Here is a 15,793-nt window from a genome sequence, read left to right as displayed (position 1 = left end):
AACCTAAACCAGCTGCACTGCAAATTGAATAGCTTTTCTGTCAATGAAAGTGAGGTGATATGTACGAGAATGGGCTGCTAAACCACTGACACTAATTTTAAATGCAGGTCAATGCAATTTTTGTGTCTATTTTTAGGGGGAAGCCATCACAAGTTGTAATATTTTTAGTACTATTTGCCAAAATGTCTTGTATATACTTTATTATAAAATAGCAATTTTGTAGTTCAAAAATCTACTTAAATGCAATAAATTAAGTTTATACATTTCAGTGGAAGAGTCTTTCAGAATGTTGTGGGCTTCATGAGAGCTTGTTCTCCAAAAACTTGTTTGAAGAAGGTGACATGTTCTTCACAGTGCTCACCTAAGGAGGAGCAAAATAAAAGTGAACATTTATCTTTAAAACTCAAACCGAGAAGCAAGATCATGTAGTTCGATTTACCTGTTTATAAGGACTAATTCTTATCTTTAATGCCTTTGAGTCAGGAAATTTAACAACTTTAAATCAGTAGGATATTAAGGCATCTCCAGTCCTGTGACAATTATTCATGTGGTGCAGGAGATTTTTGACCTAGTTCCTGTATCAAACCAGCAGGTTCATATGCATTATGGTTTTTACTGCTAAGATATAAGATGTTGTAATGGGATTCTGTGCCTACAGCTGATGTGGGAATTATGAGCATGTGTCTGGTTCAAACAGTCTAGCCTGGTTTTTAAAGAGGAACTGTTGTATACAACAGGCCTTAAAGTTTGTAACCTGTGCAAGCAGACAACTGAACTCAAAGGTTTCTTGACCCAGTTTCTGGCTTCAGGAGAAAGCACTAATTGGAGATTAATGCCTCTGCTAAACTAAGCAGTGAAAGCAACTGCAAGTTAAACAGGTTAGGTTTATCTATCTGCAAGTTCCTCTTTTGGCTCAGTCTCTTTGCTCCTGGGTGCAGCACACAAAGGGGGTAAGAGAAGTTACCTTTAAGCATAGTTCTGAAGTTAAGTCTAAAATACAGGCTGAAGTGCACCAGGAGTTTTAGCTTTATAATACAGAGTAAACTGATTGGAAGCGAAAGAAGTCTTAGTTCTGTTTGCGTAACTGAGTATCTTGGTCTGACTGCTCATTGCTTACCTGGTGTGAAACTTGGGTTTCCTCGTAACCGCTGATTTCTTTGTTCAAAAAATCGGAATATAGTATAGAAAAGCATGTCATCTTCTGCTTGTTTTGCTGCATCAAGGAATTTGCGGGCTGAAATGCTGTCGTGTCCTCCAATACCCCTGATGAATCTCAAGGCAGCCAAAACTTGGTGTTTGGACAACAGAACTTCCACTATTTCATCGTTTGCTGTGGAAAGTCTCTGTGAAGTCAATCACAGTTGTAAGACTATGCTGCTAACAAATGGCTTAGATGCTAGCTTGTCACTTCAAGCTTGGTCAGGTAAGCTGTTTGACAAGTCTAACCCACATGTCACATGGAGTTACTATAGTCTGAAATGCTTACTTTTAACATGTCCAGAGAGAGCTGATGGGCAGGAGGGTAAATGCTTTCCAGGGATAGCAGCAGACAAGCCTAGGGCAAAAGTAGAAATAACCTTAAAATTCAGGAGACTTGCCACCTCCCTCAGTAGTTTATTGAAGCAACTTGTCTTACATACCAAAGGTTTGGAGTCACTGAGCACATGGTACTGCAGAAACTGATGGAGCATGTAGAACAAGTTGTGCTGAACAAGTGTTTTGATGACCAGCTCGTACAAGTAGTGCTGCGAATGCAGAAAGATGACCATCAAAGGTATGTCTCAATGCCAGTTTTTACAATCTAGAAGGTAGTATTGTACAGGACTTAAGAACATAACATGATCAAGACTGGTCTGAACTCCATGCAGCTTCATGGAGTGAGGTGCTATACTTGGCATCTAAGTACTTTACCTGAACTGCAATCTGGAATTGGTTAAGAGAGCGAATGTATTCCATCAAGACCGCTATAGTGAACTTATGAGGTGCTTCCTGGACAAGAGAAAAAAAATGTTAGGTGGAACTTGCATAGCTTTCCCTGGTAATGACAACTCCATAAAAATCAGCATCAAAAATAACCTAACCCCAACAATAAAGCCTTCTGCAGGCTATTTCACTCAAGTTTGCTGCTGTGAGACTGCTGCCAAACTAGCATTTGAACTTACCTTCTTCTCTGTAAATACAGATAAAACGTGCGTGTACATGTCAGACTGGTCAATAACTGCTTGAGTGCGGACTGGACGTTTCAAGAGTGGATTACTTCTACTCAGGCCTGCTTCTACTACCTACAAGGAGAAAGCTTTTTTGAAAGAGAACTAGTGTTGCAGTACAGTTTTAGTCAGTTAAAGAGCAAATTCACATCTGTGGTCGTATTAGACTGGATGCTTTCTGTTCATTGTGGGCTTCAGTACAATATTTAAAACTGCTTTTAAAATGAAGCTACTACTATCTGCCTCAAAGCCAGATGAATCAAACTTAGTATGCTGACACAGGCACTTGGCTTCAGGAAGCTTTTTGGTACATGGCTGTACTATGTCTGTTAGTGCTTGAACTTAGTATTTTAACCAAAGTAATTCTGAGATGCATCTGGTCTACATATGTTGTGCAGTGGTACAGTGTGCCGTCAGATCAGTGGTTTGGAAACTATTTTCATAGTTATGAGTTCCAAGTTGCTTTTTGTGCTTCTACCCTCTTCCTGCTTTCAAGCACCAAAGTATGTTACTTGTCATGCTGGAGATGAGTTATGCAGCATCTGCCACAAGAGTCCTATGTGGGTGTCTTAGTGCACCTTGTGCAGTACTGGGAGCCTGGGGCAGCCCTACATTTCTTAAGCAGGAAGAAGCAGGTATTCTGCCTTCACCACGATGCAATCTGAAATGCAAATAGCATCATCCTGGCTTTGTAAGGTGCTGTAGCCAACATTGTTTACCATAGTGTAGCTTTGCTCAGCTTCCAAGTATTTCTTATATTCATGATTCAGTTTGTCAAAAACAGTTGCAATCACAGACAATGATCCCCTTTCTGGTTCACTGAGCACTGAAAAGATAAAAAGAAAACAGAACTATTAAGAAATAATCAGGGGCTTAATGTTGCCTTTTTCAAAAGGTCATCTCTATTCTAAAATTGATTCTAAGCTTTAAAGAAACACTTTCAGTCATGTCAGATGTATTTTAACTAAAGGAGGGGGGCAGCTGAATTCTTCCATGTGATTAAGTCATTTCTTCTTGAATGATAACAGAGTAGCCTAGGCAAGTGACCTTTTACAGGACCAAGCTAGCTTCAGAGCTGATCTCAAATCCAGGAACAGTCCAGCTAACTTGTGTGAGCATTTCTGAATAAGCACTATTGTACGTTCAAGGCGCATACAAAGCATGTGAACTTACTTTGTGAGCATACAGACAGGATAACCATTTTGCATTCTTTTCTTTGAAGAAGGAAATCCATTAGTTTTCCTTTATCTGGCAAGAGGTTTACTACAGGCTCAAGTTTCACTTGAAGACTCCAGAGGTAACCTTGATTTGGAGAAGTAGAACAAATGTGTGTAGTATAGCCTAGACATCCATCTTTTCCACATGAACTGAGGACACATCTCAATTATGATTTATTTGCCTTTCTCAGTCTGTTTTAGAGCAGCATTTCTTCTAAAAGGTTGTAGTAAAGATGTGTTCATCCACATTTATCACTGTGAAGAGCACTCATCTTACTCTGCTTAATCCATTAGCTGCTTTATGCACTGAAGATCCCAGTTAACCACCTTTTGAGTTTAGTAGTCAAACACCTCATGACTTACCTTCACTCGCACTGATGATAATATCAGGTTGAAAAACAATCCAAGAAGAAGAATCTAAATGTTAAAGTTTTTAACATCCATATTAACATTGTTTCTAAAATGTTCCTACTAAATTCACATTACTGTATGGAAGCAGATCTCATTAACATACTTTCATTTACTCGTCACTGTTTCTTGTAAGGCCTTGAACTATATTCTTGGAATTATATTTTCAATTTCATGGTGTACCTATTGAGTAATTTGCATCTCAAATGACCAAGAAGTGTGGTATTGTGTTATAACAAATTTCCATATTTACAACTTCATAAAAGCATTACTCTTATGAAGCATACTATTTTGTCTTGAAGGAAATATGCATAATCAGCTAAAGCAGGACTTAATAAGTAAAGGTAACAACTGTGTCTTTCTTCCATCCTCGGTACATAGAATGAGGCTTCAGTAAGGCTTGCACACTTGTAAAGTACTTAAAGGATACAGAGTTTACATGGAACAGGAGACTGACTTGTCACAGAGGCTGGACCTGCAGAAAAATTAACATCAGCTAAAGAATAGTAGTGCTCTGGCTCTCCTATGCTAACAAAATACAAACTGCAATCTTACACTGAAAGGCATGTATGGATAGTAGCGTATCTAGCAGTCATAGCCGTTTGTGTAGCCAGATTGTCTACAAAGAAAATCTTGACACTGAAGGCAAAAAAACCCCACGATTGTTTTGGTTTTTAGCCAAGTGAAATCATGCATGCAGAGGTGTTCCATCTCCAGTACTATAATTCTAAATACAGACTGCATCTACCATATGTATATGCAATTACTTTAGTTTCCTAAAAAGCAAGACTCATTTTTACTTTCTGATGTCTCACAGATTTATCAGTCATACTGGCTGTTAGTGCCTTCAAAATTCAGATGTTAAACATCTAAGATGCAATCATTCCTATGGAAGCATCTTCCTCTTCCATAAAGAAAACTACACTGCTTTGCTATACACTAGTGGAACTATGCTTAGACTATTTCTAGCTTGACGGTAATTATCTGCTACACTTCTAGGACAGGAGAACAAAAAGATAATCCAAGAAGAAAATCTAAGTGTTGAAGTTCTAACATTAATCTTATCATTGCTTCTAATCCGGTTCTAAGCTTGTATTGTTTTTCAGCCTTGTTATGTGACTGAAGAAGTTAAATACTCGTGACTTGGCCAGAAAAGCATGAAGCATTTTTGACTACATACACAAGCATTTGTTGCTGTGGCCAAAAAAACCCTCCAACTTAAATGTGAAAGCAATGTACTATGGGAAGTGTGCACCTTAAACAGCAGCTCTGGTTTGGAACACGTTTATGGTCATTTCCATGTTGCCTTTTTTCCTCCCTCACCCTCTCTTACATATGTCTAACAAATGCTTGCAACCAGCATCCTAAAAACTGAACCACTCTTGTATGCCAGCTGTTACTTTCAGATAATCTTGATAACAGAGTTAGGATATTTATGATATAGTTGTTCTACCTGCTACAGGTATTTGATAGGGTTGGATTGATCGAGGTGGAAGTACAAATTGATGGATGGTAGTAGACCCATCAAATTCTCCTTTTAGCTTGATGTCAAATATAACTGAAGTCTGCAACGGAGAAGAGGAAATCAGTATTCACAAATATGAATTACCACGCACTTACAGGTGTTCAGGCTGCTTTTTTGTATTTCCATCTTGTGCTCTCCCTTAGAATCAGAGAATGGTTTGGGTTGGAAGGGAGGTACTGTAGGCAGGGACATTTTTCATGAGATCAGGCTCCTCAAAGCCCTGTCCAACCTGACCTTGTGTACTTCCAGTGATGGGGCATCCACAACTTCCCTGGGCAGCCTGTTCAGAGTCTTGCCACCCTCACTGCAAAACATTTCTTTCTCATCTCTAATCTAAATCTACCTTCTGTTTAAAACAATACTCCCTTGAATTGTCACTACAGCCCCTGGTAAAAATTCTCTCTCAGCCTGTCTTTTGTACAGCCCCTTATAAGAGATTCACATCAAATTAATTGCTTAGTTAGGGACATAAGAAACTGAGGGAAATTCTGCCTCTTCCTACGATATTCCTCATACATCTACCATTCAGTCTTGTTCAGCTCAGGTTACTAATGCTTCCATGCAGTATGGGCTGCATTCTTAGCCTTGCACAGTAGACTTGTACTCTTCATGCTAATGAAACACGACTTCAGTTACTGGCATATGCCCTATTCAGTCTGATTTCTGTGTTTCCATAGCCACTTTTATGGCTTGACCAAAATGCTGGAGAGAAAGGCTCCAAGTTAAATGTTAATTACATAAAATTAACATGCATTAAAACTGAAGCATGAACAAATCATCCTAATAAGATAACGTGTCCCAATTCTTGAAGCAGCCCAAGAGAAGATCATACAAGAAGCCAAAGCCTTTCCACAATTTAAAAGCAAAGTACCACTTCAGCTTTACTATGAAGCCTTGCTACTGAGACAGCAGACAAGCAAGTTTTACCTATGCTACCATATGCATAAGATCACTGTGTTCACAAAAGTCTTTGCAGAGCAGACCTTCAAACTGAAGGAGCATAAGTTTGTGTCATAGAAACGCATCATTCAAATGGGCGGGATATGAGAAGTTCCCAGGATTCATAACTTAGTATCTAATTTAACTCTACCTCTTCGTTTAATGCCTTAAAAGCCTATGCACTGCAGCAGCAGAGTATCATAGGAAACTAACAAGGAAAAAAGTGAATAAGAAACAGCATTAGCAACAGCTCCGATTAAATGTTAGCCCAACAAAGCAAAAGGAAAACTCTGAATCTCTTATACCCTCATGGTTTTGTTCCTGCAAATATTCTGGCTTTTGGAAAAGCTGAGTACAAGCAAAAACATTTTCTAGAGCTAATAGGCATCATGATTAAAATTTGCCCATAACTTTAAAAGTTAAGGCAAAGCATAATATAAATAAATCACACCTCAGTATCCTGATGATGTACTACCACTAAGTTATCCACAACATTCAGTGCAAACTTTCCAGTTCTGTTCAGCTTTAAAATATGTGTCTTCTTACAGGAGCCCTCTCTATGGAAATAGAGATGAGAAGAACTGGTCAGTACGCCTGTTTAAACTAGAAAATCAGATGTCTCTTACACATGTGCGAATTGCCAGTGATGTTCTTCATTCTGCTCTTACCTTGGTAGGTGATAGAGGACTACTTCTGCTCCTGTACTATTGGAAGTCCTTGAGTGGTGCCTCAAAAAGAGAACATAAAGCTGCCCGTATCTAACAGGACAACAAGATTATAGCATTAGTTTCAAATAACAGCTCTGCTGGTCGGTTAAAGGCATACATTTTATCCTAAAAGAACAGACATGAGACTACTTAAGTCAATTAATTAAAGACTAAAACAGCATTTGATAAATCACAATGCACAGTTTATACTCATGCAAGTTAAGCATCTAAGAACAATTCTACCACTACTTTGGTTCAAAAATAAAGCATTCTCAAAATTTCGGTACTAAGAACAATTTCAAGACTTCTCAGTCAGCTTTGCCTCCCCCACCTTGCCCCAAGCTGTTCAGCTGTTTGTTCAGTGCAGTAGCTGAGGCACTGTTAATGTTCCTGTCTCTTCTCAGCATCCCGAAACTGTCATACTTTCCCAAGAAAGACTTGATTAGTTAGATACGTACATTGTAGCCATAGCAATATCTCTTTCAGAAAGGCTGAGTTTGGAGGACTTGGGTGCTGCAGGTAACTCGATTTCAAATTTGGATAGTTTTGACATTGTTCCACTCTATTAAAACAGAAAAAAAAACCACAAAGAAGTCCAGTGTTAAGCCTTGAAACAGAAAGGTCCCAAATAACCTGTAATCAAACGCTGCATCAAGAGCACCCCCAAGAGGTGAAGAACGGTGACAGCCAAAAAGAAACAGGATCTGACACAGCTTTTCCCTACTATGATCCTAAACACATACTTCTGATACAGCAGATAATATTAGCAGCTAATTGTAGCAGCTTTATCATCTTGATTTTATAACATCAGCATCAGCTAGAAAAACGTTTCTATTTTAATTAAGTCAAGACAAATTTGTATGCAGATAACATTTATGATTGGCCTGGAGATCTCAAGCAGCAATTCTCTTAACTTCCTTTTTCTCTTCCAGCAAAATGTATGTTCCAACTCTATGAAGGGGAAAACATCACTATCTCCTACCAGTCACAGGTGCCTTTTGTTCCAACTAAGTCTAGAATCTGGCCTATACTCAGAGCATATTCCTGCTCTTTCCTCTCTCCATCCTCTTCCTCTTTCCCTACAGAATTTATATTTAAGCAGGTTTTCAGAGTTTCCAAAGCCTCTACTGAAATTTATTTCCCATTCTCATTAACTCATTCTTGAGTGTGAACGCTACAGAAATAGATCCTTTGCCACAGCTCTATTTTCAAAGATTATTTCAATACAGTACCTTTCTCGGAAAATCTTTAAAAGAACCCCTTCTGAACACAAAATCAGAATTATTTCGCTTCAAGCTACAACTTGACACAAAATGTTAAACGGGGAGGGGACAGGAGGCACAACCTAAGTCCTTAAAAAGAGCTGTGAGGCCAGTAAGTTCCACCTAGGAGAATGTTATTTCAGGAGCCAGTACAGACCCTACACAAGATTAAACCAGGAAACCTATTTGGATAAGCTTCTTTTTAATCTCTTCCCTTAGACTGACTACTAGAGAAATCTTCCTAATCCCTTGAGAGAAGCAAGATGAACTCTGTAGTTCTTTTTGTCATTTTTAAAATCATATCACATTGACTAAAAACAGATTGTAGTTTTTACTGCACACATTTTCCAAGCCAAAAAGAAAAATATTTTCCCAGTAACCTTAAGTGTTGTCCACATGGAAGAATGCTTAAGAAATACATACTGCAAACAAAGCCCTCTTGTGCTTGGGGCAATCATTGTTTATTAAGCACTAACTTTCTTCTCTCTTTTTTGAATTCATCTACTCACATCTGGAAAGCTGTAGTTACAATCAAAAGTGAAAGGCCCTATTTTTGCTTTATTACTGCACTACAAAGTGCAAATGCCCATAGTAAAAGTAAACAATATGTACTTATTTAAGCGAAGAAAAGATTTCCTGAAAGATACTTTAGTTGTCAAATACTAATTTTGATTTTCCTTTCTCAAGGACAACTGTCCAACAGCAGCGGGACCTCTTTACAAAGAGGACATAAGAAAGAATGAATTACTTAATTTTAAGCCATTGCCTAGGAACTGCCTTATAGGTTTTTGCTTTGTCCTTTGCTTATCGTCAGATAAAGATGTGAACATATGCACCTCTTGGAAGAAATCCAGGAAAAGCAATAGAATATTTGAGTGAAAAAGCAGCCTAAAAACCCCAGAAGCATGCAAAATTAAACGTTCAGAACATATCCCCTTACCTTGAAATAGAACGGCTGTAGGACGTTGCCAAGGACAGTGGTTGACAGAAGAATAACAGAGCTCTCCGGACAATACATGTACCAATTGACATTAATACTCTGATTCTTCAGAAGTTTTAAACTTCGTTTCTCTGGTAATACCTGGAAACACAGGATATCGCCATTTTATTACCATCAGCATTCCAAAAGCATAAATGGTACTACACATTAGCTAGAAATGTTAAATGAGGAACAGTTAAGTGTAAGGGCATTTACAGCAGGAGAACTAAAAATCAGAAACCTGGCAATTACAGCTTAGGCCCCAATTTACTGTAGCAAGGGAAATGTGCATCAAATCCTCCTCAAATTCTAATGAGCTGAAAGGTGCTGTCTCTTTTCCCTCATCTAGATCTGGCTATAAGTTCTGTCTGTAATGGAGAAAACACCTCATTTGACACAACTAATGAAGTTCTATTAAAAAGTTATTACAGTATCTTTGCTGCCTTCACTCCCCAGCTTCCTTATTTGTTTATGTTAAGAACTAAGACAGTATATAAATAGATTCTTTTCATTTTAAGGGCTTATAGAACTTCTCCTCTTCTACTTGATTTGGTCCTTTTACCTGCAGGTTTGACATTCATAATCCATTAGGTGCCAAATATATTTTTCTCCCTCTACCAGCAGGAAAGAATGCTGCTTTTTCAGTTACTTACTTTACTACTAGCTATTAGTAATAGTAATTCTGTGAAACACTGTGCCTTAGCACCAGGACTGGAACTATTGGCAAGTGCACAACTTTGGAGGAAGTTTATGATATCCCTTCAGGAATGCCAGAAAGGGCTACTTATTCATTAGTTTTCTCCAAAACCATATGCTAAGCCAATCGCACATAACACAGACAGTAAGATCAACACAGGAGGAAGCTGTCAATTTGCAGGAGGATATCACACAGTCAGTTATTTGTTCTTTGCTGCATTTTACGCATGCACACATCCTCCACAATGCTGATTTGTTTTGCATGAAGTGGTAGTTCTCATTAGATTTAGATACTGATTTCCAAACAAGCCAAGAGCATCTATTAATCTAGAGTGCTGAAAGTTTAATTCAGCACTCCTTTATACAAGTGCTTTTGTCAGCTGTGCCAAATAACCTGTTTGTTAGTGCTACGTTCCCCCTGCCCCAAAAAGCATTCCTCTCAAAAATAATCATAATCTGCAAACGAAACAGCAGAATTTCTTTTTTTAGTAGTGTCCCCTCAATCAGAAAGCTAGAAGAAAGGAATTAAGATACTAACACAGATTTATACTGTCAAATCTCTAAATACATCTGCCCTACTGGAGTTATTTGTATTACCTGATAGAATTCAATTCCTTGATCTGTGATGAAGACTATTTCTGTAGAACTTGTCCAGCAGAATCCTAGAATATTGGCATTCTTCGTCTTTTAACAAACAAGCAGACAAACACTCTTTTACTTAGAAAAATTAACTGTTCAGATAAGCTAATACTAGTAAATGAAGAGACCAAAGGCAATTTACTTATCCAATCACTGGAGTTAATACTTTTGGCAAACGAGGCATCCAGATTGCATCAGCTACTTTTGTAAAGACTTTCAAAACTATGTGTGAACACAACCACTGTAGGACTTGAACTTTTGTCTGGATCTAAGATTTACAAGTTTATTATACAGTCAAATTTTCTTTTCACCTTAAGTACAACCAAATCCTTCTTGTTCAAGCTATACTGCCAGTTTAACCCATTCCTGACAGGAAAAGCAGGATCCTTTTATGTACAAAAATAAAGAACTAAGTGGAAATATCTGCCATGACTCCATTCAGAACACTACCATAAATGCTTTGCTAGAATGGTTCACTCAAACACATAATCCTAAATAATGAAGCAGAAAGTGCTTCTGCTTTAAAGTCTGCAGGAATAAAGAGATTGGCGCAAAACAGATGTTTAAAAACTTACTTTAGTGTTCTACAACCTCAAAATGTAATTCATCTTAGTTAAAAGTTGGAAAATACCAAATGATGATAATTGTCCTTGTTTCTGGTAAAATATTCATCAAAAAATCATAAGGGTTGTTTAAAAATACCAAACACAGTATGCAAACTAGTAATAGCTTCCTATTGCTGATCAGTGAAATTAGGGTAAAACATCCACATTAACATATCAGGAATTAGTGTAATTAACCATCCACGGTTTCTACATCATGAGCCCTTTGTCTCTTCTCTTTCCCAAACCTTGACGTTTGTTGCCTCCGCAGAATTTCTAGTCCTTTCTAGGAAATAATTTAAGTGACTGGAACAGGAAGTTTTTCATGTTACCATTGACACCTGTTCATTTATTTCGATTCGGAGAAACAGTAGTGTCTACATAGCTCATTAATTCATGTTAGTATTTTGCAAGGTATCTCAATTACTTTTTTTGCAAAATAGAGGCCACCAGCGTAACTAATATTAGAATCTCACCAAAGCATATAATCTTTGGACATCTACTTAACTTACCTTACATTCCTGTGTATATTCTAGCTGAGGGCTATCAGGAATAAAATTCAAAAAATCCTGCAAAAAACACCCATGAAATCTGTTAGCAATACAAAATATATCCATAGATACCACAGAACAGTTACTAGTTTATCAAGTTATTTTGGATAAAATGTACAGAAAAAAAAAAACTTGACTTCATCCCTGCCTGGGATTTTTTTGTAGGAGTCTGGTCCCCCCAACACTTTTACTTAAAGGGTGATACTAGCAAGACAACAACGCCGCCCGTTTAGCCTCTTGGGTTGACAGAAGGACACTATAGCTGTTGTTAGCCAACAGACTTTTGTCTCAGAGGTTTCTACTCTGATACTAAAAATAGGTTTCCAGCTCCAATTCCCTATCTGCAGGGTACAGGTTTCTTACCACACTCTTCAAAGTTCTCTGCACAGCCAGTATCTTGTTCCCCAAGGAAAACTTGATGCACTTCACTTCTCCTTTGTCTTCCATCCTATAGAGAAGGAAAAAGAAGTTATGGAAATATAATCTAAAATAGTTTCTTACAGAACTCTGCAATACACCCTCAAAAAGACAATGAGAGAAGGGAAAAAGTGTGATGCAAATGCTTTTGAATGCAACTTATGAGTGTTACTGGACAAGAACAGGATTTAAAATTCAGACTGGAAGATAACAGCAGTTCAGTCTCCAGAAGTCCTGGACACATCCATTACAGAAATACAGTGAAGATTGCAAAAATTAGCACCTGAAGTTACCACATATGCTCAACTTCATCTGCCTGTGATGTGGAACTGGAAGACTGTGGAACTATTCAAACCTGCATTCTCAGTTCTGTCCCAGTGAGTCTGGAGTTCTGTGACACTCACTAACATCCTGCCATCAGCTCCTTTACTTCCAGAACTACTGCTAAGTGACCCAAGCCTACTCACTTCCACCCATTACGACACACACATTCTCTAGAAGAATTTCTGATGTTAAAGGGAGGGTGAGGCTGTTCACATAAATTGAAAAAAATAAATGTATTCTTACCAAAGAAGCACCAGTACAATTGACATGAATAAGGTAGTTCTACTTCCAGCATGCATTATTAAGTCCAGATAAAGAAAGAGCTAGATAATCAAGGAGGAAAACTGTGGAACCTCACGAAGTTCACCGAGTATTTTCAGCTCTCACAGGATTTGTGACAAGGGTAGACAAATTAAAAAGTCAAATAAAAATAGCCACTATCAGGACAGGCCCTATGTAATACCTGACAGACCACAGTAAACACACCTCAACTACAAATTGTTTCATCTGTATAGGGATTGAAGGAACCTTCAAGCAAAAGAATACTTCTTTACATACGGACAGCAGAGTACAAACAGCCATTGCTCTTAACAGAGGCATATATAGAAATTTTCTAAAGACAAAGTAGTTTAATTGAAAGTACTGTTGTCAGCTTTTGGAAAAGAAACATTTCAACAAAAAACAGAAGATAGAAAAGAAGCCAATTTAGATTAAACAAGAAACAGAATGCAAGAAACCTACATGTCGAAAACACTGCACTTGAATCACAGGCACGAAATCCAGAAATTACAGTTCTCTAAACTTTTAAGTTTACTTCATTTTGTTTAACTTGCTAAACTGCATCCTCGGATAAGCCACTGCTGCTGTAGGGATCACAAGTTTGAATCTCTAGACTCTCTCACATATATAGCGTGTTTTCATTAACACATAGCTGTTTAAAAGAAAAAAAACAAACCACAGTCTACTAACTTTTTTTTGCCCCCATGAGGACAAAGTGTACCGTCCTAATTGCAAGATTACATCTAAGAACAAAATCAAAAGATGATCACAACTACTTGTAAGTTTTATGCCTGAATTTGTAGATCAGGACTAAGTACCACGCAGTTTTAAGACTGCAGAATTCTATCCCAAGACAACAAAGATGAAGGTGCCTTACCTGAAGGAAATGGGATTTCTATCCTCCAAACCTTTAACAACAACTCCTGTAGCTCCACCAGATCGAACAGCAAAAACCTATTAGAAAGTTTTAAACATATTTGAGCTTATTCAAAATCATAACTTTAGTGTGCTTTCTTTTCTGTAAAATATATCTTTAATTTTTTTACTAGACACAGCTTTTGTTCTTACACAGATCACCCTGAGATTCAGTAAATAATGAATTCCTTTCTCTGCAGCTCCAAGTTTGCTTGGAGTTGACAGGTTTTCACCGGCATGGTAACAGTCTTCTAGGCATACTCTGAACTACTAGGCAAAGTGAAATGGTAAAAGCCTATATAAGCTTTTCTTTTTTTTTATTTCTTTTTCTTCCTAAGTCAGGTACTTATGAAAGTACGTTAGACATCAGGGCATTGTTGAAAACAAAAAGGAGATCAGCTTGGGGATTGGGAAGAGTTGCAACTCAACAACCTAGAACTTTGATCTTGTCAGAACACATTATTAGAGAGGAACAGTTTAATAGTAATCTGCAGTTTTGCATGTACCCAAGCAGTTTCAGATGACCTACACTGACAACTTAAAGAATTCCTTTAGCACAACTGCACATATACGAATTTGAAACCTGCTAGAGCTATATTGCTTGTTGAGCTGGAATAAAATTACATTAACAGAAAAAAAAAAGTCACGCTGTTACAAATTTTAACTAGTTTAGAAAAATAAAGGCAGGCAGGCGCCTTATTTGTAATTGTTGTTTTAGCCATGCTAATGCTGCAGTATGCTCATGCAGAAATACAAGTGTCAAGACTATAAATTGCATGCAAGTCCACAGCCCTACTGGAATGATAAATACTTAGTTTAACTACTTTTAACACTGATATAGATAGAAAAGGCAAGACTCTAAATCTTCACGAGATGAGAAGACAGTAAGGACAGATCTCTCGCAAGGCCATACATATGGGCAACTGTCATTGAAATGCTGGCTACAAATTATTTTGAGAAACATCAGAAATTAAACAATTTTAGAGTATCAAGAAAACAGGGAGAATTAAATTTACAGTTGAAAATAAATTTGTTTCAAGCGTGCTCTTAAAAAAAGTTTCTGTGTAATTATACCACATGCACGCTGTGACACTGTGTCTCCTGACAAGCTCGTTTAAGTAATCTTATTTTAGCTCGCCCTCATAATGTAAGTAAAGGATTATGATTTGTAAAGAGAAACGACACCAATAATTCTAAACAGAGTGCAATAGCAAAAAACACATCCCAGAAATATTCCACACCCCCCCCAGATACAGCACTAATCATGTCCACATCACACATGGCAACCCCTGCCATTCATATGGGTAAGAAAGCTTGTGTGTTTCCATTCAGTGAAAGCTGAGGTCAGAGAACAGTGACAGGAATTAGACAGCAGAATGTACCCACATCTATAAACCCCATGTCAGACCATGGGCCTTTTAGCTATACTGAGTTGAATTATCAGGAGCCCACAGAGATACTAAGGGGAAACATACTAAACTAAAGCCAAGAAATGAAAAGCAAAGCGTCCACTCAGGTCAGAGCCTCAAGTAAGGCTACATATATTAATTTTTATGGATGTACTGAACTCTAGGAATTAAAAATAAAAACACAAGCATAAGTTAAGCTAACAGTGAGGTGGCAAAGTTTTCCAATAGGACATTTGGCATAGAAACTCCAGAAAGACATCAGAGCAGTGAGAGTCAAGGTAGGTGAAATTTAACCCAATAAATCCACGTTGAGGCATTTAAGAAAAAAAGAAATCTGTTTCTAGTAAGATGACAGGTTCAGAGCCAGCCACCCAGCAGCAAGAACGCAGGGGCAGGGGGGAGAAGAAGGGAGGCAGGGAGTAGGGGAGGCAGACAGGGAGGGAGGGAAGCAGAGAGAAGGAGAGAGATAGAGGGAGGAAGAGTGGGAAGCAGAAGGGGAGGCAGGCAGAGGGGGAGGCCCCGCCGCGCCCACCTGCTTGTTGGCCTCGTCGAAGAAGACGCAGTTGACGGGGTTGGCCTTCTCGAAGTGCACGGGCCGCGCGCACAGCGCCAGGTAGCGGCCGTCCTGCCCGGCCCCTCCTCCCGCTGTCGGCGCCTCTTCCTGCTGCCCCGGCGGCGGCGGCGGCTCGCGGCTCATGGCGGCGGCGGCGCGCGACC

General features: G+C 38.5%; 1 protein-coding gene across 1 annotated transcript; it reads right to left on the bottom strand.

Moving 5' to 3' along the window:
• Nucleotides 1-183: 183 nt before the first annotated feature.
• RMC1 (regulator of MON1-CCZ1) lies at nucleotides 184-15,793 on the bottom strand. The gene is made up of 20 exons (XM_069853963.1): nucleotides 15,609-15,793; nucleotides 13,630-13,706; nucleotides 12,096-12,180; nucleotides 11,694-11,750; nucleotides 10,538-10,624; nucleotides 9,206-9,346; nucleotides 7,462-7,565; nucleotides 6,965-7,054; nucleotides 6,748-6,853; nucleotides 5,286-5,397; nucleotides 4,263-4,307; nucleotides 3,788-3,841; nucleotides 3,381-3,509; nucleotides 2,927-3,033; nucleotides 2,163-2,282; nucleotides 1,912-1,989; nucleotides 1,641-1,745; nucleotides 1,487-1,555; nucleotides 1,118-1,343; nucleotides 184-361 (listed from the first exon to the last, which is right to left on the bottom strand). Exons 1-20 carry the CDS (start codon nucleotides 15,771-15,773, stop codon nucleotides 282-284), a joined length of 2,037 nt encoding a protein of 678 aa, XP_069710064.1. The 5' UTR covers nucleotides 15,774-15,793; the 3' UTR covers nucleotides 184-281.

Source organism: Phaenicophaeus curvirostris, chromosome 3, assembly GCF_032191515.1.
Source record: "Phaenicophaeus curvirostris isolate KB17595 chromosome 3, BPBGC_Pcur_1.0, whole genome shotgun sequence".
In the NCBI taxonomy this organism is placed as follows: domain Eukaryota; kingdom Metazoa; phylum Chordata; class Aves; order Cuculiformes; family Cuculidae; genus Phaenicophaeus; species Phaenicophaeus curvirostris.
Note: the sequence above shows the minus strand (reverse complement) of the source record. Positions and strands in the feature narration are given on the sequence as shown.